General features: G+C 42.1%; 1 protein-coding gene across 2 annotated transcripts; it reads right to left on the bottom strand.

The window, feature by feature from the left end:
* Window positions 1-475: 475 nt before the first annotated feature.
* Window positions 476-18,695, bottom strand: tmod1 (tropomodulin 1). 2 transcript variants are annotated; one of them, XM_068592436.1, is made up of 11 exons: window positions 18,564-18,695; window positions 16,768-16,901; window positions 12,977-13,133; window positions 11,082-11,198; window positions 9,466-9,555; window positions 7,140-7,270; window positions 6,550-6,657; window positions 6,137-6,280; window positions 5,132-5,276; window positions 4,346-4,445; window positions 476-2,604 (listed from the first exon to the last, which is right to left on the bottom strand). In XM_068592436.1, exons 2-11 carry the CDS (start codon window positions 16,885-16,887, stop codon window positions 2,586-2,588), a joined length of 1,131 nt encoding a protein of 376 aa, XP_068448537.1. In that variant the 5' UTR covers window positions 16,888-16,901; window positions 18,564-18,695; the 3' UTR covers window positions 476-2,585. The 2 variants fall into 2 exon arrangements, with proteins under 2 accessions (XP_068448537.1, XP_068448538.1); XM_068592437.1 differs by lacking the exon at window positions 4,346-4,445.
* Between the last annotated feature and the right edge of the window lie 3,833 nt (window positions 18,696-22,528).

Raw genomic sequence — 22,528 nt, 5'->3', positions numbered from 1 at the left:
CAGTATACGCCTGTACAGTTTCATGACTAATATTTTGCAAGGTTGAGATGTTATCTGTCGACAGACAGACAGAAATAGAAACAAGTAGCAGACTACTGGAAGCTGCTTCTGTAGAGAAGGTCTCCAGGACCACATGGTGCCACGATGACTCAGATTCACAAGGTGGATTATTATTTTATATGTATTAAAACACCACGTTTCATTTTATGTGTATTCTTATCTTCCCAAGATCTTTCATTGTTAATTGGTTAATTTGATGAAGAAGAAGAAAAAGAATTCCGAAGTAAAGATGAAGAAATATGAAACACCAAAGTATGGTTTACTAGTTGAGCTATGCTGTCATTTGCAAGCGCTTTTATCATTTCAAGTGTTAATTGTAAAAAAAAAAGTTGACTTAGTGCATTTCCTCCATGATGCCACCGGGTGACACTGTTGTCTAAATATGGAAGTACACAAAGACAAATATCAAGCTTTATTTATTCATTTATTTGCAAAAATTCAACCCAAAAAGGTGAACTAGCTAACAAAACAGAGTCAAGCAGTAAAATACCAGAAAACATGACACAGAAGAAAAGAACTGGACATACACAGACTTTGGGTGGCCTCTTTTGCCTCTCGGCATTCAGTTACTGATCGTTTTTGTCCATAGTAACATAGTAACAAAGCAGTGATATTAAATAACATTAAAAGGGCTATTCAACCCTTCTGCATGCTGTCAGTATCAGGTACAGTTGTTTACATCACGGAAACATGGATTATACCGTCAGGTCAGATCCACTTTCCGGTCTGCAACTTGTTTGCCCATTTTCTTGAAGCAGAAAAATACCGACCCTTTTAATTTTGAGCCATTAAAATGTAACAAGACTGCAGACTATTTAGGGCCATTTTTTACTGGTGCAGTTTTATTTTCAGGCAGCAACATATTAGCTCGAGTTTCTGGTTACATGCGCAGCTCACTGTTCTGTTAATTTGAATCAAGTGCTGCAAAAGACACCGCCAAGTAGATCATCACCAGCATGGAGTTGGAGTTGGTAACAAGAACATAAACATGTATTCACAGACATGCTTCACCCTAAATAAGAAGAGCGTTTCCATTGCAAACTCTAAAAGAATCCATCCAGTATCAGAGCGTAACATTATATTTCAGATGTTCGGTGTTGATTTAAGACCCGCCACAGCTAACAAACATTTGTTTTATTTAAATACAATGGATGGATTTGTGTAATCTGACAGCTGTAAAGACATTAGAGGTTTCCTGTGTTTGTAAATCTGTGTCCACTGAAATGATCCAAACCTGGACTGAGACGTTAATGTGACACCTGGAACAAACAGAAAGTCCACAGTACCAAGCATTTTGTATCAAACCACACATTTTAGCTCCAGTAAATATAAAACAACCACAAACAATCAACAAACCAGACCTGGTTGAAAGTGTGACAGAAGTCCATTCAAATACTCACCGTTACTTTGGGTTATTACAGTCTGACTTGTAGACAACAACTTGTATAGAACAACACGGTGTTCGTAGGATATGATACAGTGGGTTCGTAGAATAGCTAATGTCAGAATATAAAAGTTGGCAGTTGCCATTCCCAGCTAGCAGGAAGGCTCTTCAGGGACCGCTCGCATAAATGCTAGATAGAACAATGTAACGTGTAATTAGAGTGTACATTTTCATTTACAGAAACATTTTTACACAAGTTATCACAATCAATCCATGAAATTAAGTGTTTGAGTGGCTTCTGACTCTTTCCCAGGTCTGTCACAAATAAATATAATCTGTATATAGCGACAATTCTCACAGTAGCCTGGTTTATCAATCCAATAGTCAATTACTGAATAATCTCAGTGTTTGAGGACTAAGTCACAAAAATACAATTTAGACCGAATTAGAAAAAAGGCTGCAACATCAGAGGTCCAAAACTTTTCTTTAAATCCATTAAATTCAAATCGGACATTAGCTTTGGTGAATAATTGGTAGAAAATACCTTTTATGTCGACCTTGAAGCATCAGTAGAAGCTTATGGGAACAGCAGTAATGACAAGTCAACTCATTTACAGCATCATAACAATAATAATAATAATAATAATTAGAACTCATTCAACACATCAATAGAAACTGGGATTTCTAAAAGTGTCCTGTCACCTTTCAGTGGCCCCTCATTCAAACCAGACCTCCAGCCCCCTTTATTTAGGACTCTAGGCTCTCGAGGAGATATTAATGGATTCACAATGGCAAAGCTTTCCCTGGTTAGTTCACACAAAGAGCTACAGCAAATGCCCAAGTCAAACGTTTAAACTTCAGAGCACACGATCTCATCTTCTGCCCTGAAAGCTCAGAAGGACACTGCTGATAAATACCATTGGATCATTTATTATCTACTTAAAAAAAAAAGAGTCTGGAGAGTAGAAATAGTTCACAGACAATTGAACCTGAAGTGATGGGCGTGGTCTTGTGGGCAGGCCATCGCAGGGTGTGAGGCTGGAGAGGACGGGGTTTGGAAAGATGGGAGGGGTCGTAGGGGAACGAGGGCAGCCCTGGTCTCTACACGTTCGTCCGACACTTGGGGAAGATGGGACCGCCCTCAAGCCTTCTCTTTCTTACTGTAGATGGAGATGGAGGAGATGGAGGAGTGACAGATTGACAGAAAACCAGCGGTATGAGGATGAGGGGGAAGGAGGAAGGAAGAGAAACCCAGAGAAAGAGAGACATTAGAAAAACAGACAATGGTTCATCATCATCACAATCAACAAGCTAAAAGGAGAGCAAAGTTCACCTGCATCTCTTTGCTTTACTCATGCAACAAAGAGATGCAACTGAAAGATGGTAAGAGGTTTCAAAAAAGCAGGACAGAAAGATTAAAATCACAGCTCTTTGTCTTCAAGTGGCTTTATGAGGCGCTCTCGGAGGAGAAAGAAAATCAGCAGACGAAAGCAAGACAACGATAAGAGGAGGGCTGTATTTTCCCTTTATAGACCCGGGACGAGTGTTCATCATTAACATGACTGATTACGTTAACATTAAGTACAATGCACAATGTAACACAATATACTAAAACAACAAGGGAAAAAAACTAAGTGCGAACTAGATTCGTAGCTGTGGGTGTTGCCTTAAATAATTGCACTGAACAAAATCAATGCAGCAGCTTTTGTATTCCCAGCATATTTCTTCCTCATCAAAACCGGCTGACTACACTACCCACAATGCAACTCAATCGTCGACAGTTCAGTCAGAGAGTGTTGTGCTAGTGGAGACTAATGCTCTGGTACCGAGGTGTGGTAACCCCACATTCTTTTCCACTTACTGACATTTGTTGAAAGAGACATCACTTGAGGTGATTCATCAAATTCCTCTCAGCTCTCTTTGGTGCCATTAAAAGCTTCATACAACTTCTTTCACATATGCGTCATCAACACCTGTAAACAGAGTTTGGTGTGTAAAATCCTCTCACTTGCACTCTTCGGCCACTTTTCTTTCAGTTCATACGGCGCTTTAGTGGTGTTTCAATTCTTGACAAACAAAATTGCAATGTAATAAATGATCACAAAGAAATCACCACACAGTGAACCTGAAGACTTTAGGGAAACAGATCAGTTGCCCACTGCGGCACGTCAGGATAAGAGAACGATCGCATGAGAAAAAAGGCCAAAGAGAAAGATAAATGAAGCGACCAAAGAAAAGGTTATAGCACCAATTTGTGAGTGTGAAAGTGATGCCGAAACAGCAGATGAAGACCAAGAAAAGCCAAAAGAAGATGAAACTCCCAAAAACTACGACAGTAAGCAAAGACAGAAGAGTTTATGGAAGCTGCTGTCCTATCCGTAAGGGGGTCAATGACTTGGCCCTCGCTCAGACTTATGACAGAAGCCAGGATTAGAAATGTAATCTTCTGTATTTCGAAAGTACCGGTTAATCTAACCTTGCAATTACTTAATATTGAATAGTACTATTTCATATTTTCCTTTTCATTCTTTTACTTCTGTTGAGCAGAATATATTGGTATGTTTAGATATCCTAGTGTTATTTCCCTGCTTCTGGACCTTCCAGAGTTCAGTATTGCAGCTGCCTTGTCGAGCATTGTCCTGGCATTAGATATATTCTGACTATGGTGGCGAGTGTAGAGCCAACAGCAGCTGATTGTGGGAGCCACTGTCAGTGGTCTCTGCAGATCAGAGCAGATGAGAAGCCGAAGAGAAGGAAAGTACTGGAAGAGGTGCCGTGGAGAAGCAAGAAACTCTCAGAGGAGGATGACAGACGGCAGCAGAGGTTTCCAGGGGTCTGGAAAAGAGCCAGGTGGTGTTGGCAGAAGAAAGACAAGGCTGTGCGTTTTCTTTTCGTTTTTACTTGGTCTTGGACTTGAACTTTTTCCCGAAGGCCCTTTCCAGCTCAGGAACAGACAGAGTGAGGGTAAAGGAGCCATCCGACTCCGACCTGACGACCCGAGCTTCAAGATGGCGAGGGGAAGGAAAACGTTATGACAAGATTATGATACCGAGACTTAACTTCAAGTGGTTTATGACACAAGAGGAAACTTTAAAACCATCATAATTATTTACTTCACCTCAATTCTGTTTTAACCTTTAGTGGAAGGGAAGCCGAGCGCTTCATCTTATTCTTACTCGCTAAACTGATAACAGGTAGCTGGGTTACATTTAAGGGCATTCACTCATACAAACTTAACAAGTGCTTATTTTGTGGCGCTTAAAAAATATTTGTTGAGACCGTCAGAGGGGAGTTAAATCCACTCGTTAGTACAAAGACAACAAGTCAGATATTTAGCGTAAAAAATTGTGCATGGGCTCGAACCATCTGTTCCTCCAGTTTCATGTTGTTTTCTCTCTCATACACAGACTCTTTTCTTAGTGCTGATGTCATAACTTAGGAAGTCCCTGTTTTGATTGGCCGAGGCTCTCTGGCCACACTACTGAGCTAACGGCCGATGACATCACTCCAGTACGTAGAGATAAAGTGAAGATAAATGCTCAGCACTGACGCATGCAACAACCAACACTGCCAAATGCAATACTACTGAAACTCTGTGTTGACGTTATATAACCACCGCCACTGGACCGAGTCCACTTCATCAACTTTTGCGGACATAAAATGAGCCTGTGCGTGTCTGTAACCCACCCAGGTCGTTGTTGTTCATCATGGCGTTGGAGCCTCGGAGGCGCGGGCCCTGCTGGGTGAAATGATATCCAAACTTCAGCAGCGTGGTGTTTTTCTCCAGCATGCTGGCTATCTCCATCTCCACCTTGTTGCCTAGCGGCTGGCTCTGGAGTTTGGGGGAGAGAGCGAGAGAGAGCGAGAGAGAGCGAGAGAGAGCGAGAGAGAGAAAGGAGGGAGGAGACACACACCAAGTTGTTTCGTGATTATTTAAAAACAGGTCAAAGGGGATGTGAAAACGTTAGGCAAAAGAGACGTGAACACAAAATGACTGCCATCTTCAAACTGTGTATACTACACGGATGAGGTAGTGATCTCCATGACAACAGAGCACGAAGAGGCAGGGGTAACATGCTCTACCAGGATCATCCAACAAGTTCAACGAGAGAGCGAGCTGTGAGTCACAGATGTACAACTATGCATATGACACATGGCAATGCAATCAAGGAGCATTAGACTGAAGTGGCAAAGATGGTCTGTGTACACCACCTGACACACACACACACACACACACACACACACACACACACACACACACACACACACACACACACACACAGCTTTGTACACGTTACAGGATTCAACTCTCTCTCCCCCTCTTCTTTTATCCTATCCTCACACTGTGAGAACGCATCTCTTCCTCACACGCAACCAATAACGTCACACGCATGCACGTTGAAATGACGACAAAAAAAAATTGTTTCAGTTGCGAGAGAAATGGAGAAAAAAATGTATGACAGCGCACTGGAGGTGTTCATCTCCCGAAGGACTTGCTGTGGAGGTCGGATGACAATCTGTCATACGTGGAGGATGACGGTGAGAATAAAGGGTGCAATAAATCCGTTTGCAGCTATTGCTGGTGGATTGTGATTTGGGCCAGTTTTATTTGTCTTGTGAACGTAGCCGGTGGGTTTGCATCCATTGTATGCAGGTTTGTGTGTGTGTGTGTGTGTGTGTGTATTTAGGTACCTGATTGTCTATCTTGAGCTCCTGTAGTATGGTGTTGTACTTCAGTGACGCTATGAGGGACAGGATTCCCGTCCCTGTAATGAAGTTGGACTCAACGTTCAGGCTCTTCAGCGTCGTGTTCACCTTCAACATCTCAGCCAGGGCCTGAGGAAACACACACAGCTGGTTAACACACACAGCTGGTTATTACTTAATTGTTAAAAACAAAAAAATGTAAAGGAAAAAAGGGACAATAGTTTTTTTTCATAAAGATTGGCAATAAAATAAAGTCACTCAAATAAACGCTGATACAAGTTTGAAGACAGAAAAGTGTTAACATGGTGATACCATAACTTGATGCCAGATATATGGAGCATTTAAGCAGGTAACATCGATTCTGTGGAGCATTTTTTTTTTTTAAACTTGTGACTTACAAATGCAACAGGGTCGTTGCTCCTGGTTCCTACAATACTGAACCTCTCCACCACGGTGTTCTTCATCAGAGCCTCAGCGTACGCCTTCAGAGTCTTGATGGGGATGTTCTAAGTACAGAGAAACACAAACATTACAGCTCACTAAACGCTTTTCCTTATATATTGTGTCATGAAATGTTGTTCTTTTTTCACATTACAGAAACATTTGTGTACATCAAACGCCTCAATTGCATTTCATGAAATAAAATGTTCTGCTAGAAATTCAGTTTATGCACTAAAGTTAATTCAATTTCATGCTCAAAAAATATTTTTATATTGAAACAAATATATTTAATATAAATAACTTTTTTTAATTGAAACTGCAAAACTAAATTGTATGCACCAAGTTTGATTTGTTTCTGCTTTTTAGAATGTTATCAAACATGTTATGAATCATATGAGAGACAAAGTTATGTTCTTGCAGTGGAAAGTACTAAAAAATATTATGCAGGTCATCTGAATCCAAAATAAATCAAAATCAGACTCTGTTGTTTTTTTGTTTTAAAATAAAGCAGCATTGAACTCATATCCTCAGACACACACACTTTTACCTTGATGTTGTTGAGGTTGACCTCCACCAGGTCGGGGTCGTTCATCTTCATTCTCAACAGGGTATCTTCTACGTCAGTGGAGTTGGGCTCCTCATCAGGGACTGGTTTGTACTGGGCGCACTGGATCACACCTACAATCACAGAACACTGAACTAAAAGATTCAAGACTATTCTATGGACACAAAAAGCTTATTCCTCTTAGTGAGCACTCCACTTTTTCCAAAATAATCCATCCGCTTAACAGGTGAAGCATATCAAGATGCTGATTAAACAATGATTATTACACATGCGTACCTTGGGCTGATCACATTAAAAGGCCACACTAAATCACCCATTCATTGATTAAATGCTCATTTATGAAGCATACGCTGCCTCTAGTGTCGTTTCTGAGAATTTGGCAGTACAACCAACCGGCTTTATATAACCACGGCCGCCCAGGACGTCCACATCTGGCTTCTGAGACCAGTCACCAGGACAGCTGATGGTTTGCTCAGCCGGAAAGAAAAAAAAAACTGGCAATTTATATACAGCTATAAACAAAGAGTACAAAAACAATCACCCATAAAAAAAAATAGTCATTCAAAATATGTAAAATCCTTCAGTCACTGTTTGACACAAACTCTGCACGAACTGAATTGAATCTCATCTGCGAGCATGTCGTCCTCAGCAGGGTTGGCAACAAAGTTGGCAACTGCTCACCTTCGATAGGTAATGTGTGCGCCGTGGTGGCAACTTGAAAGGACAGAGAGACAGTTACGAAATCCTGAGGCCTGTTGTTGTGCCATCCATCCGGCCCCATCAACACACAGCATGATAATGCTGCAAGGTTGTGCACACAACCTGCATACTTGTCAGACATGTCATCCGTTGAGCATGTTTGGGAGGGTTTGGATCGGCATACGATAGTGTGTATCAATTTCTGTGGGCCGACAACCCACAGACCACAATCAACAATCTGATCAACTATATGCACTAGACATATGAATCCTAATATAATATCTATTTTTTAAAGCTAATAGTACAAAGTTCCGAGTGGCCTTTTACTGTATTGTGGTGCTTTTTAACTCACAACTTGTTAAGCCACACATGTCTGGTGGATAGCTTACTGTGACAAAGGTACGAGTGACCATCCACACGAATGTGCAAGGGAATTCAAGTATCTATCTCAGGGTCATGATCACGAGTAAGGCTAAACTGCAGTGTGAGGAAGACAGACGTTGTACTGGACTGTTGTGGTGAAGAGGGAGCGGAGCCAAAAGGCAAATATCATAATTTACACATGCATCTATGGTCCAACCCTAACCTTTTAGTTATAAAAGAATAAGATTGTGGATAAAAGCAGACAACATGAGTTTCCTTCGTAGGTTGGCGGGGATCAGCCTTAGAGATTTAGTGCCGAGCTCAGATATCCGGAGCTCCTTCGCGTCGTGAGGTGGTTCAACATCTGCTCAGGATGCCTCCTGGACACTTCCCTTGAGGGATTTTCCCGAGTTGTCCTGGTAAGAGGCCTCAGTACAGACCCAGAACACGCTGTAGGGATTATGTATCTAGTGCGGTCCACTGCTATTCGCTTTTTGAAACACAGATCTCAATCACCTTCATGTGAGACAATCGCTCAAACGATAATAAAAAAAGACCAAACGTTTTTTAAGCCCTGTGTATTGGCACTGAAAACCAAGCTGCTGACGATTTCAGCAGGCGAATCAGAAGTTTATAGCTATCGCTCCTTCATGAGAGCCGGTCATATTTGGAAGCAAAATGATAGACTTCTGTTTGGAGCTGGAGGAGAGTCTATACGATGAGCCTCCACGCAAGATAAACAATGGTTCATTAACACGTGTGTTTCTCTGTGGAGTAATGTAACACAGTTTACACTCCGTCGTGCAAGGCGGAGGGCAGAGCGATGAATCATCAGTTATCCCCTGAAGGAGCCATAGGACAGCATATGTATACACTTAACCGTATCTATTGAATCACTCTGTACTTAGTGGAACTATATTTGTGCATTGAGTGCAACAAAAAGACTGAGCCGATCATCTTTAGTAAAAAAAACAAAAAAAAAAACATTCTGCCAACGTGAGATCATTCCACTTGATTCTAGTCCAAGTCAACTCGCTTCAACATTGTACTTGGATGAGGTGATTCTTTTTCTACAAACTAGATGAGTGACCTGCGTTATTTTAGGATGACTTGTTACTAGAAAAGCCCTGCGGCATCTGTGATTGAACTGAGTTAAGACTGGTCACTGGTGGAGTTCAACAAATAAAAGTGACATTAGTTTTAGTACACGTGTGTGTGTGTGTTTGTGTGTGTGTGTTTTACGTACTGTTGAGGCCTTGCTTGTTGACTATGGTGCTGCTGGCCAGGGCTTCGTAGTACTGCTGGTTACTCATCAGGGTGTGCATACCGAGGATGGCTGGAAGACAGTAAGAAGACTAAATGAGGACGCAAAGAACGAAGGGCTAGAACGGTCGAGTCAGAAGAACAAACACAGAAAGACAAATAGATAAATAGAGAGATAGCGAGAGAGAGAAAGAGAAGAGACAGAGAGAAATGTTGTAAAAAGATTGTCTAGTTACTGTACAGTAAACTGCCATGCCAATACAGACAGCACATTGGCACTTGCAGCATCACAAGCAACTCAATATAATTTTCAGAGATCAAGCAGCTGTTTTCTGAAAGGTTTAAGTTAATGGGTAACCTGTAATGGCTTCTTTTGCCCACCAGCAGCAGTGAATATGACACATGTTTCTTGACCGAGCAACTACTCTGAGGACACTAGATACAATAAAGGATTTAGAGATTGCGATCAATTTGTCTGTTTGCCAGAGACAGGAGGGAACAGAAAGGCATAAACAGTGAAGGAACACAAGCTACCAAGCTGCTCTTTGAAGAATTGGGGCAGGTTACCTTCCAAATCCCCGGGGACTCGTTGTGCTCTGAAAATATTTCTGCACTGTCTCGGTCATATTATCTCTCAACTTACCACAAGTGGGATAAAAAAAAAAAAATCAAAACTTGCTGCTAAATCCATCTTGATCACGCTGTAAAATGTTAGTCATCTGTACAGGAAATATGTTTAAAGTTTGAACATGCAGCAAAGTATTTGCCACTGTAATGCCAGTCGCCATACATTACACTGAATCGAGGATGTATAATGCATGTACAGCGCAGACATCCGACAGCCTGTGTCACTGAGTCGCTCTGCACGGGTTTTGCTAAATGTCTGCTTAACACAAGCTGACAACATGAACATGACAAGAGGGCCAGACCCGCTTCATGCAAAGACAAACGTTTGTGCAGTGTACAGATACCCCGGATGACGTTCAGCTAGTGAACAGAGATATCCAGCAGGGATGGAGGAGATGGAGGGATGGAGGGGAAGGGTGGAGGGAAGATGGAAGGATTGCTAGAGGAAACGGAGAAGATTTGGATTAAGGAAAAGTAGATGGATGAGGGGTCGAGGCCACTGATTAGTAAGAGAAGATGAAGATGAAGAAAATGCACTTTAGCGCATGAGATCCAGTCCATGAATATCCTTCATTTAGATGCTTTTATGTATGTATGTGAGAGAGTGTGTCTTTTTTAAGTTAGTTTTTAGTTTTCAAAAGAAAATCCCAAAAGGTTCATCTATTATTTCTTCTTTAAAAAAAATAATAATACTATAAACACATAAAAATACATTCTGGATGAAAATTAGATTAAATACCCCCAATTTCTTTCTACTATAGGAAGTTCCAATCCCAGAAACTTTCCCACCGAGGACTCTGATAACTGCAAAACTGTGGTAAAAGTAGTGTCTTCTTAAAGTTGCAAATATAATAACGTTTTGATAGATCTAGAGTCTATACGTAGTTAAAAAAAAGGATAAAAAGGAAACCTCTGAAACTGATGAAGACACTGGATGTATATCGGAGATGTGAGTTGGCGTGATTGAGTTACCTGCGATGTCACAGAGTTCAGCATCAGATGCACTCGCCAGAGCTTCTTCTAGCTCCGGCTCCAGAGTCACATTCTCCATGATGGGGTCCACCATCTTTTTTGGCACGAAGGCTTTCCCTACAACACGAGTGGATGGACTCAATGCAAAGATGTGCACGACAAGCCCCACTACTACAATGACCAGCATCCCGAGCATGACATGATTTGCTTGAGGTCCCCCTCCACACTCACACAGGTGTTTTCACTTAATTAATGAACGTCAACTCTATACACAGTAGAGTCTAATCAGGCAATTAAGTAGAAACACCTGTGTGTGTGGGCCATAGGAGTGCAGGGACATTTAACATTTTATAATAACCTGATAACAAACCAAAAACATGACGGCTGAACATCTTACAATTTATCATAAAAAAGGTGTAGGACATGTGTGAGTGCTGATACAATGAAACCTGTGGTTTATTAAACAATATCTGTTTAATTCTTTGCTGAGTACAAACATGTTCTTATGTATGTTTTCCATGCAGCAAAACATGACAAAAGGACCTTGACAAAGCTTTATGATTTATCATATGATTAGGCAAAGCACAGGTGTTACTAATAATGTTAACGACGTCTCCGTCCCAGTCACGTATCCCACGAAGACAACAGCGAGCCAGCATGTAGAAATAGGAGGCTTAAAACCAGATTTTTCCATTTTACACCCTTGATTTTGATGAGGAAAAGTTACAGAAACTTGCAGCTCCAAGATAGCGCCGTACAGACAAAGTAAGACTGCTTATTTTTTAGGCAGAAGAACAACATTTCCTCAGAAAGCCAGTTTGAGTTACAGAAACCACCAAGACCATGAACTTGTTCGAAACTGCAATATTGCTTCAAATGTAAGTGTCAAACTAAGGTGAATCTCTGACGAGCTCTCTTCCACAGCAGCTGAGCCCCTCACTTCATACCGTCACCAGGTCCGACTGACTAAGACCCAGACGTTTGTGTCTTTATCGACTGGTCTGCGCTTGTGTGGTCAGCTCCTCGGGTTTCAGCCAGACATTGTTTGATCAGAGCGCTTCCAGGTCCTTGTGTCCTCTCTCTCTCTGTCGCTGTCATACCAGTGCCCCCGTAAATCACACTGGCAACAGTGTTGACAAGTCAAAAATCAACCCGTTTCAAGTACCACTACGGAGCGCCCCGTAGAGGGCTTCACGGCACGTCAGTGCAGGGTAAGCAGAAGAGAAAGGGTAAGAAAAACCAAAACGAAGTGGAGCGATGACAGACGACTTCAAACAGTGACTCCGCTCGCGTGCTCCGTCTCGAGGCAGAGCGTTTCAACGAGATGTTAAAAGCCTCGCTCGACGGTACCTTGACGGTACTTGTTGAGGGAGGGGAGATTGTTACTCGCTCGCTTTCCCAACCTGCAGTTTTGCAGCTGGTCTTTTAAGCGCACAAGCGTACCAGCAAAGAAGTTCATGACGACAGTGACGGCACGGAGACCTACTAGAGTTTCACAGAGAGATGTTTGGTATCTCTCACCATCCGTCACACAGCTCAGCGTCCACACTGGACTGGTGCTGCCGTGCTGACAGGCCTCACAAGGCCTGGTGAGGGCTAGTCTTGTGGAACCAATCACTCTTTAGAGAATTAAAAAGAGTCTTGTGGAACCAATCACACACAAGTCTTGTGGAACCAATCACTCTTTAGAGAATTACAAAAAACCTGAGATATCCATGGTAGACGTGTGAAAATTTGTATTTTGTGCCCCCCCCCCTTTAACTCCCACAGTTGGAAACCAAACATGACGACATCTGGTGTTCTTGTCATCTTTTCCCTTGATAACAACAGTGCAAAGAGCGAGATAAAGCCGCCTTTTGATTCAAGTAGGTTAACCATGAGTAACAAGTTCGTACCTCTCTTCTCCCCTGTGAAGGGCACCAGGTCTTCTTGGTCAGGATGCTCTTTGGCCTGCTTCTCCAGATGGGCCAGCAGGTTGTCTCTCTGAAACATTCCCGTTGGGGTTTTCTTGGTCTGGTCCTTCTGCCGCATCCCAGCTGGCAACAATGCATTCTAAACAAAGGATGAGGATTTACATGAAACTGGCACTGGGTGTTGGGAGTGAATTAGTCTCACTTCCTTTTTCAACAGTAGTTAAGTCCTTCCTCACAACATCAGTGCAGAACAGATGACTCCAGGATTTGTTTCCTTTGTTCCAGTAATACAACTGTATAAAACTAATAATCTCCATTGCACATTTTGCAGGCAGCCGTGCTACCATTGAGCCCTCCAGTCAGAGGTGAGGAACGGATCCTTTATGCATGGTTTTTAGTCATTTAAATGTCAGAAATAAGTCTTTTATCTGAAAGATTAACAGTTAAAGTAATAATCTTTAGCTGTTTAGTTACTATCTATGGTCATTGAGCTATAGTCCAATGATTTTTTTTTAAAAGGCCTTTTATTTACATTATTTTGAACTGGGTGTCTGTGGCGACATCCACGGGAAAACTCACAAGGTGCGATCTCTCGAAAAGTAAAATACTTTTACTGATAACTTTTTCAAGTTATTTACTGATAACTTTTTCAAGTTATCAGTAAATTTAAAAGAAACATGTTGAAAAAAAAACAAGCACTAAACCCCATTGGCAGAATATAACTAAACTGAAACTGAAATTATTTGAATTACGGATAAAACTGTTTCGTAGACCTTTTTAGGACAGAGACGACAGAAATATGATCAAATATTACAGTATTACAGCGTAGTGAGATAAATCTTTGCTCTGGTTAGTGTAACTCCAACATCTTATCTGAACCCAGACATGTCCCAGAGCGTTGCTGCTCACCACGCTCTTTTCCTCCTAAAGCAACGTTCAAAGGCAAGCTCTTACAAGTGCTACTTATAGCTTCATATCTTATCAGTCCTCTCAGCACTCACAGGCTTCTCTCTGCTCATGACTCTCACTCTCTCTGCCAGCAAACCATTTACAGAAACATAACAAACGATTTCCCCTGTACGCACCACATTTACACTATTATTTGGTTTTGAAATATACTCCTTTGAAGTAAACGAACAATCTCACTTCTTCTCAGTTTCTCTTATTCAGTCTTTCCAGTGGTGGTCCGTACATGTTCATGTGACTTACAGAAGTATATACGTATAGTAAAGCCAGGAGTATATTACACCGTCACCGGCAAGCTTTCTATGTCACACTTTATATCAGCTGTAGATAACAGGTCCCCCGCATGTTATTTTTACCAACTGAGTCTCTCTTTCTCTCTCCCGACCCCCGCCCTCCCCCCACCAAGTCATCCTTTACCCACGTCATCCCAACCCCGGCCTCATTATTTGGTCTCTCTCTTTACTTCGCAATTACTTATATATATATATACACACACACTGTATATGCTGCTATATGCTTCAGCTTTGTCTGTGAGCTGTTTGGTGCTCGACAGGGAGAGCACAGTGGGTACTGAAGGGTTTCTTTGATGGCAAATGGCTGCCTTGAGTAAAGAGTCAACCAAAACCGTAGTTGCAGTCCGCCAAAAAACAATGAGTCGAAACACATTAAAATGTTCACTAAAACTAAGAGAGCAGCTTTTTAGTGGATGAGTGAAAATAATATAACATTTTTCTTATTTTTTAAATGTTCTTTTCCATGATTTGAGAGATGTCAATCGTAATCTATTATTTGCATGAGCTTATTCCAGATTTGTTTTTTAAAGCCTGTTAGCGCTCTAATCCAAAAATGTCTCCAATCTCAGGGGATGTGACGCCATACAAAAGTAAACAATATGAGCTGGTCAGAGTTGTAGTGTGTTATTGTACGAATGTGAGACAGTACTGTATGTGCAGAAAAAAAAAAAAAAAGGTTCTCAAGATGATTGACGATACATTTATATGTCTTCAATAACAGTAAAGCTAGCAAACTGTTGTGTTTTGTTTTCAACGGCTTACTGGAACTGATGTGACACGCCGTGCTAGAAAGGTTGCAGTGTGTGTCAGAGCCAATGGGCTCTTTATTGGTGTGAAACTAGTGTCCCTAATAAACAGGCTCAAACAAGGCAAGCACGCACGCACGCACGCACGGCCTCCCACTGCTTTCTCCGTTTACGTCATGGAGTCCCTCTCGTCAATCACTACCGACATCGGTCTCATTAACACACACACACACACACACACACACACACACACACACACACACACACACACACACACACACATACACACACATACACACACACACTTAGTCCTGCACATTATACCCTTCAGTCATCTCTTGGCATTGAGGGGGAATCCAGCCACTTCATGAGCAGTGAGACATTAATCGAAAAGCTATTACAGCTGCTGTCACCAACCCGACCGACGATACCTCACTGAGGTTACCAAGCTGGCTGCGGGTGTATTGCATGCAGAGATAAACACGCCATAAAAAGTAACAGAAACTACATTTGAGTACCAATGATGATGTACTGAACCTTCTGTAGCATAATGACTAACAACATGCCAGCCTGCCTCCCATGGACTGACCTTGATAAAAAGGTAAATTATATATATATATATATATATATATATATATATATATATATATATATATATATATATATATATATATTAGGCTCTAAAATTGCATACTTAAACTAAAAAATGTGTATCTCTGCAACCACTAGAAGATATTTGAATAATAATTGAAGAACAATAAAAAGGCTACAGAGATTTTGAGCTGATAGATTTTGTTCAGATGTGTAAATATCTTTCTGTGTTACTGGTTGAGAGTGAATGAAGATGACACACAGTAAAAATGAAAAGGTGTCAGGTCGAGAAAAAAGGTCTAAACAGTTTTTTTCAGAATGATTATTTCTTTGAAATGATGCAGCTGTAAGGTCAAACTCTAACCCAAATCACAGCACAATATGTGAACTTTCTCTCTGCAAAGGTTGACTTTGATAAAGTGAAGCAGAACAAAGTTAGAGATCAGGTTTAGTACAAAACTTTCAGACGAGGTCTTATTGGGGACCGTTGGGGCACATTTGAATTTTTCATGTAACACTGTATACTACTATAATAGTAGTAGTATAGTATACTCTATAGTACTGAAGGTGTTCAATACATCCAAATATATACATATTTTTAAATATTCATAAAACAACCTATGATTCACAGTTTTATATAACAATTGCTCAGTTGATTGTTTTTAAATTGGTTAATGCCAATAGAGAGATACTGAAATTGAGAGGGCATTACAAAAATAGTTGTATAGAAGTTTTTCTAGAATATATCTCCATGTGTATATTATTTTTTGGGGTGGGTCATCATCTATATTTCACACATCCTCTTTAGTTTGATGACACATTGTGCAGGAACACTAAATGCCCACGGATTGGATGGTTTGGTACACATTGCATTTCACGCACAATCCCTCAGCCACAACTGTACTAAAACAAACCATTATTAACATTACAGCCATGTCCTCGTGAGCATTGTGCGTTCAAGAGCATTCAAATGTTTCGCACTTAACACAATTTGACTTGCTAAAAAACTGAAGTCAGCACAGAGTGATGCAGAGGAACACACAGGGACATGTACAAGGGGCCTTTACACTATTCTACATACTATACTTTATACTATTCTGTAGGACCCCATAACTCTCCACTGACAGCAGCAGAGTGACAGTAACACCTCTTTATGGCCTTTGTATTATAAACTCACATCAGGATCCAGCTCCTCTAGTTCATCCTCTAATCGCTGCAGCTCCTCCTCCGACAGTTTCTTCAGCAGCTCGTCCTCGTCTATGTCCCTGTACTTCTCCATCTCCTTCAACACCGACATGATGGACAGCACACCTGCAAGGTGGATAATGTCTCTTCAGCATGACATGCATCCATGTTGGTTGGTGGTTCATTTATCGCGTGACATTTGGATAGAAACATACTTTGGGAAATGTTTGTCTGATTTCAGGCAATGACGTCTTACATCTGACAATGTTAATCTTAAAATGATATCCATGTGCTTTAAAATAGCTTGAGGTGATATAATTAGCAGTTAAACCGAACTGTTACTTCAGTTGTTGTCGTCTATCAAAGGTTCTGCGTTAGACTTCTCTGCATAGTCTCCACCCCCTCAAATATGCACAGCCCTCAACTCACTCACAATTTATACACGGGGTTCACTATCTACTGGCTATGTTAGCCCCTTGCACAACACCCCTACTGGCTACTGGCTATGTTAGCCCCTTGCACAATGCCCCTACTGGCTACTGGCTATGTTAGCCCCTTGCACAACACCCCTACTGGCTACTGGCTATGTTAGCCCCTTGCACAATGCCCCTACTGGCTACTGGCTATGTTAGCCCCCTGCACAATGCCCCTACTGGCTACTAGCTATGTTAGCCCCCTGCACAACACCCCTACTGGCTACTGGCTATGTTAGCCCCCTGCACAACACCCCTACTGGCTACTGGCTATGTTAGCCCCCTGCACAACACCCCTACTGGCTACTGGCTATGTTAGCCCCCTGCACGACGCCCCTACTGGCTACTGGCTATGTTAGCCCCCTGCACAACGCCCGTACTGGCTACTGGCTATGTTAGTCCCCTGCACAACGCCCGTACTGGCTACTGGCTATGTTAGTCCCCTGCACAACGCCCCTACTGGCTACTAGCTATGTTAGCCCCCTGCACAATGCCCCTACTGGCTACTGGCTATGTTAGCCCCCTGCACAATGCCCCTACTGGCTACTGACTATGTTAGCCCCCTGCACAATGCCCCTACTAGCTACTGGCTATGTTAGCCCCCTGCACAACGCCCGTACTGGCTACTGGCTATGTTAGCCCCCTGCACAACACCCCAACTAGCTACTGGCTATGTTAGCCCGCTGAACAATGCCCCTACTGGCTACTGGCTATGTTAGCCCCCTGCACAACGCCCGTACTGGCTACTGGCTATGTTAGGCGCTGCACAACGCCCATATTTTTCTTTGGACAATCCTTTTTAATAGTGTGTGTATGTATATATTATGTTGTGTGATGTCTTGAGCTAGTTGAACCCTGAATTTCCCTTTGGGGATCAATAAAGTAGTTAGTTATCTATCTATCTATCTATCTATCTATCCATCTACTTATCTATCTATCTATCTATCTATCTATCTATCTATCTATCTATCTATCTATCTATCTATCTATCTATCTATCTATCTATCTATCTATCTATCATCTCTCGTTTGCAAGGTTTCGATTCCTTAGATGTGTCTGAGAGACTCAGTGCTTCCAGGGTAAATACACACTGTACGAATACACAAAGGCCTATGGGAGATATTTAAACGAGAAAAACTAAAAATTCAAGACGTGGGAGCCTGCAAGAGCTTGAGAAAAATAAATACATGTTTATCTGTGGAGCGAAACAGCAGAGAAAGTAATAATAACATCTATGATGAAATGAAATCTCATACTTTGTAGAGTGTCACTTGTTTTTACCGTTTGATGTTAAAAAAACAACAACTGCACTCACCTCAATGGCCCCCAGCTCAAGGGTGAAACCAAAGCAAAGGCAGCCAAGTGTCTGGAGTGCTTCTGGAAGAGAGAGAAAGAGAGAGAGAGAGAGAGAGAGAGAGAGAGAGAGAGAGAGAGAGAGAGGGAGAGGGAGAGGGAGAGAGAGAGAGAGAGAGAGAGAGAGAGAGAGAGAGACCTGGAGGAAGCAGAAGCAGAGTGAGGACAGATTAATAGCTCTCAAAATTAGAAAGCAATAGATACTCTAAGTCCTCTATGGAGAAAGATATTAGGCATCGTACTCCACTGCTTGCTTTTCTTTTCCCCGTCTGGTCTTCATCTCTTCCTGAAGTAACTGAGGCTGCAAAAAGCTGGGAGATCTGGTTTTAAACTGTTTTTTTTTTAATGTATTTCTTTATGCCATGTAATGGGCTGCAGTTAGTAGCTCCTCGTTGAACTCCAGCGTCTGACATACTTGTGGAACAACGTAACCTCTACAGGCCATCTGATGCCGGTTTCACTGCGGATGCACTCACAGTTCATTTTTTACTTCACATACCTATTAATATCGCAACTATTTAAGTTGCTGTGTATAAGCGTTTGAATAGCTAGATTCATTTCAGCTTCCAACTTTCCTGATAAGGCAGTTTGTGTCATTTTAATCTCAATTTAAGAGCTGGATTTCGTCAGCGTGGCTGGTATAAGGAATGTGACATTTTGGGGGGAAATCTGTGAATGTATTTACTTTCATGTGCAGAGTTGATTATGAACACTGATAAAACAAAGTAAATAATTCAACACAACATGATGTATAACATACTTTCAATTTGTTTCCCCCAGTTCTCAGTCGTTGCGATAAGCTAAGCTAACTGTTAAGCTAACTGGCTGTTAGTTGAAAGTGGTATTGACTATATACAAGCGTGACTTACATAAATTAAGCTGTATTACTTTGCTAGAGATGTCACAATTTAGAGTAGGTCCATAATCCACTAAATGGTGTTATATATGGAAACAAATAACACAAACAATGTTCGGCAGGACCTTTGGCCAGGATGCCTCATTTTGAAAAGAGATAACCCAGAGCGTGTGATTGGTTGGGAGATGGCCAATCAACTGGCTAATGGCGAAGAATAACAGTGCTGAAAATGTGAGGTCAGTAAAGGTACCCGCCTCAGATAACCTGCCACTGTCATACTAATCATCTGATATCAACAACAGTCGGATGGATGACGAACAGAAGAAGAAAAACATTCACTCAGCTCGGTTCAACAACAGAGGTCGGATGTGTGACCTGCTGCAGCAGCTAAAGTAGACGAGTCACGCGATACTAACCACAAACAAGCGTTCAGTTAGCACTCACAGTTTTCACCTGTTCTCTCGTGATATTGGCCGTCTGAACTCTGTTTCCTAGTGCCGTTTTGTTTTTCTCAAAGCTCTCTGCAGAAAAATGTCAAAGTTAACCTCAGATGAACCTATCTTGTCCGGCAAAGTGTTTTTCTTGTGCTTTCCTTCTTTGCTGGCGGTGCGGACCGACTGGAGATCTGTTTTCTTCTCTCTCTACATGTCAGTCTTGGCCGTGAGACCGAAAGATTGATGATGAACTGCAGCAGAACATTTGAGGGTCACAGCACCGACCGCTTGGCATACGTGCATGTCTCTAACCGCAGGTCCTACAAACTGTGGGTCAGGGTTGGAAAGGAGGTGTGACCTGCTGCTGAAAGATGTCCACATGACAACACTAATGAGAAGTTAGCCCGCATCAAAGGCTGAGAATGTTCTCAAATGGGGCCGAGAAAGTTGAGATGCACATTTAAAACCCAACCAAAGGGCAGAAAATATCGCAGTCATGGAGCGTAAATGTGAGCATAAGATGTCTTTTTGATCTTAATATGTCAGCAAGTGTGTTTTGGCTTAAGTGGAGTCAAGCATGCCCTTTTTTTGGAGGGGGTGGGGTTCTGCTTTCCCTAAGACAAGACAAGTTTCCAAAACCGAAGATGAAGAACTGGGCTGAACTCCAAGTAACGCTGCAGGTCTGCTGGGAGAGACCGGCCTTCTCTGATGATAACAAGCAGACCCGTTCCTGTATTTACTGCCGTTCTACCAGCTTCTGCTCCATTGGAGGACATGCAGAGGAGAGACAATAAAAATGACCTGAGCCGGGATGCATCGTGTAGAGTCATAAACGCATGACCCTCTGAACAAGGTCTGTCCAGTCCAAAAGCCTCGGAGGATAGCAGGATCATTTATCACGACAGACATGTGGAAAATCTTTTAAATGATGTTGCCTCTTGACACTCATGAGCATAGCCTCTATCACCCTCAAAAACAAATAAGAGTTCACACCTGAAATAGCTATTTTAACACCAGATGTTAATCTTCTCCTCCTGCTTTAACTGCTATTTTTTTTGTAAATCTTATGTTGATTTATGGACATAAACAGCCGCTCAGAGTTTTTCTGCTGGGAAATACATACATCTCCGTAGAAACTCACATATGGTCTCAGAGAGGCCAAAAACTGCTCCAGCCAATAAATCAGCACAAAAAACAAAGTTGAGAGCACGGCAGCAGCCTTTTAGGTGCTTCGGCTGACAACTTCCTGCTCACTGTCGTAGAAACAGCTTACACTGTCACGAAATGAAGAGAAAAAGCATCACATGTGCAGTAAGTGTCGTGTGAATATTTCCCTTAAACGTTCTTCCGTTTGGAAAGTTCAAGATAAATCGCTGTCCTCGCTAGCTTGACCTTGGGGGCACCATCCTCCACACTTCAATGAGAAAGTATTCTGCAGTGTCACAAATAAAAACACAACGCTAAACACTCCAGATCCCTGGAGGTTGGACGGCACAGGAGGTTGCAGTCGACAAATTGAACTCCAACACAACTTGAATATCCGGATCACGTAACCTGGTACTTCTAACCAGATGCAAACTGCAGGTGGACCAGTGGACTTGGTGACAAAACATGACCACAATATTCCTATGAAGAGGCGTTTATTCACACTCTCCCATGATGCTTTGTGCTATTTGTCTTCCGTGGTCGAGGAGTTCGACTGTAACATTTGTTTGGCGTCTGTGTTTCAACGATTTTGCAAGATTGCAGGTCTCTGGAATGGCCCGGCACAAAACAGCTGTGGGGAAAAGCAACTGGTCAGCTGGTGAGCTACTGGACAGTCTGTGTGTGTGTGTGTGTGTGTGTGTGTGTGTGTGTGTGTGTGTGTGTGTGTGTGTGTGTGTGTGTGTGCGTGTGTGTGTGTTTTGCTGTGAAATTAACAAGGGTGTCCACTTACATACAGTGGTGAGCACTGATAGAATGCATAGATGCTTATAAAAATAGAATAATACACAACAGAAAGTTTCTTTTTCATTTATTCTACATGTGAAGTTGAGTGTAGTGAACAACTTGACCGGTCATTTCCTTTTAAGACACTCTCTCAATCTACCGACTTTCAGTGCTAAGAAAACGAAAAACCCACAGGCAGTGTCCACTGTGGGGACCTTCGTGGAGTCGTGTCACGGTGCGTGTATAACGAGGACCAGAGCCGCTCACTAGCTGCCTTGGTGACTTGAGGTCTGGCCATTTGTGCATTCTGCAAAAGGTCAAAAGGTCACGTGTCACTCCACCGGTCAGAGCCGCCTCTAGCTAGCTGCTAACTTGATACATTACTAATCCCAGAGAAGAACATAGTTATGAGCTTGCTTTTAAGATGGTGCAACTACTGTGCAACAGTGAGCTCATGGCAGAGAGCGACATGCTGCAGTTTAGTCTCGGGTCCAGCAACGTGAACGCCACGGCGTGCAGGACTCGCTCAACCAAAACTGAGAGGGGGAACATCTGAAGTCACGAAGTTTGAGGCTCGGCAGTGATGTACGTATGTGGGTCACAGCAGACACTTGGTGCATCTCACAGCACTTCACAATGCGAGGACGGTTTACATGTTCTACTTAAACTTATTTTTTCAAATTGGACATGGATACTGTTTTTGATCAC

This window comes from Clinocottus analis, unplaced genomic scaffold (genome assembly GCF_023055335.1).
Source record: "Clinocottus analis isolate CAN_PGR_092001 unplaced genomic scaffold, fCliAna1.0.p SCAF_27, whole genome shotgun sequence".
NCBI lineage: Eukaryota > Metazoa > Chordata > Actinopteri > Perciformes > Cottidae > Clinocottus > Clinocottus analis.
The sequence above is the reverse complement of the archived record's forward strand: the minus strand, read 5'-3'. Positions and strand labels throughout refer to the sequence as shown.

Bases quoted from the DNA above. Each gene is read 5' to 3' on its own strand.
- tmod1 (XM_068592436.1), bottom strand. From the start codon at position 16,887: ATGTCGGTGTTGAAGGAGATGGAGAAGTACAGGGACATAGACGAGGAC. The intron at 6,281-6,549 runs GTAAGTCACAAG...GTGTTTCCTCAG, and splicing joins GCAACGACCCTGTTGCATTT to GCCCTGGCTGAGATGTTGAA. The intron at 4,446-5,131 runs GTGGGTTACAGA...GCCATCTTGAAG, and splicing joins GATGAACAACAACGACCTGG to CTCGGGTCGTCAGGTCGGAG.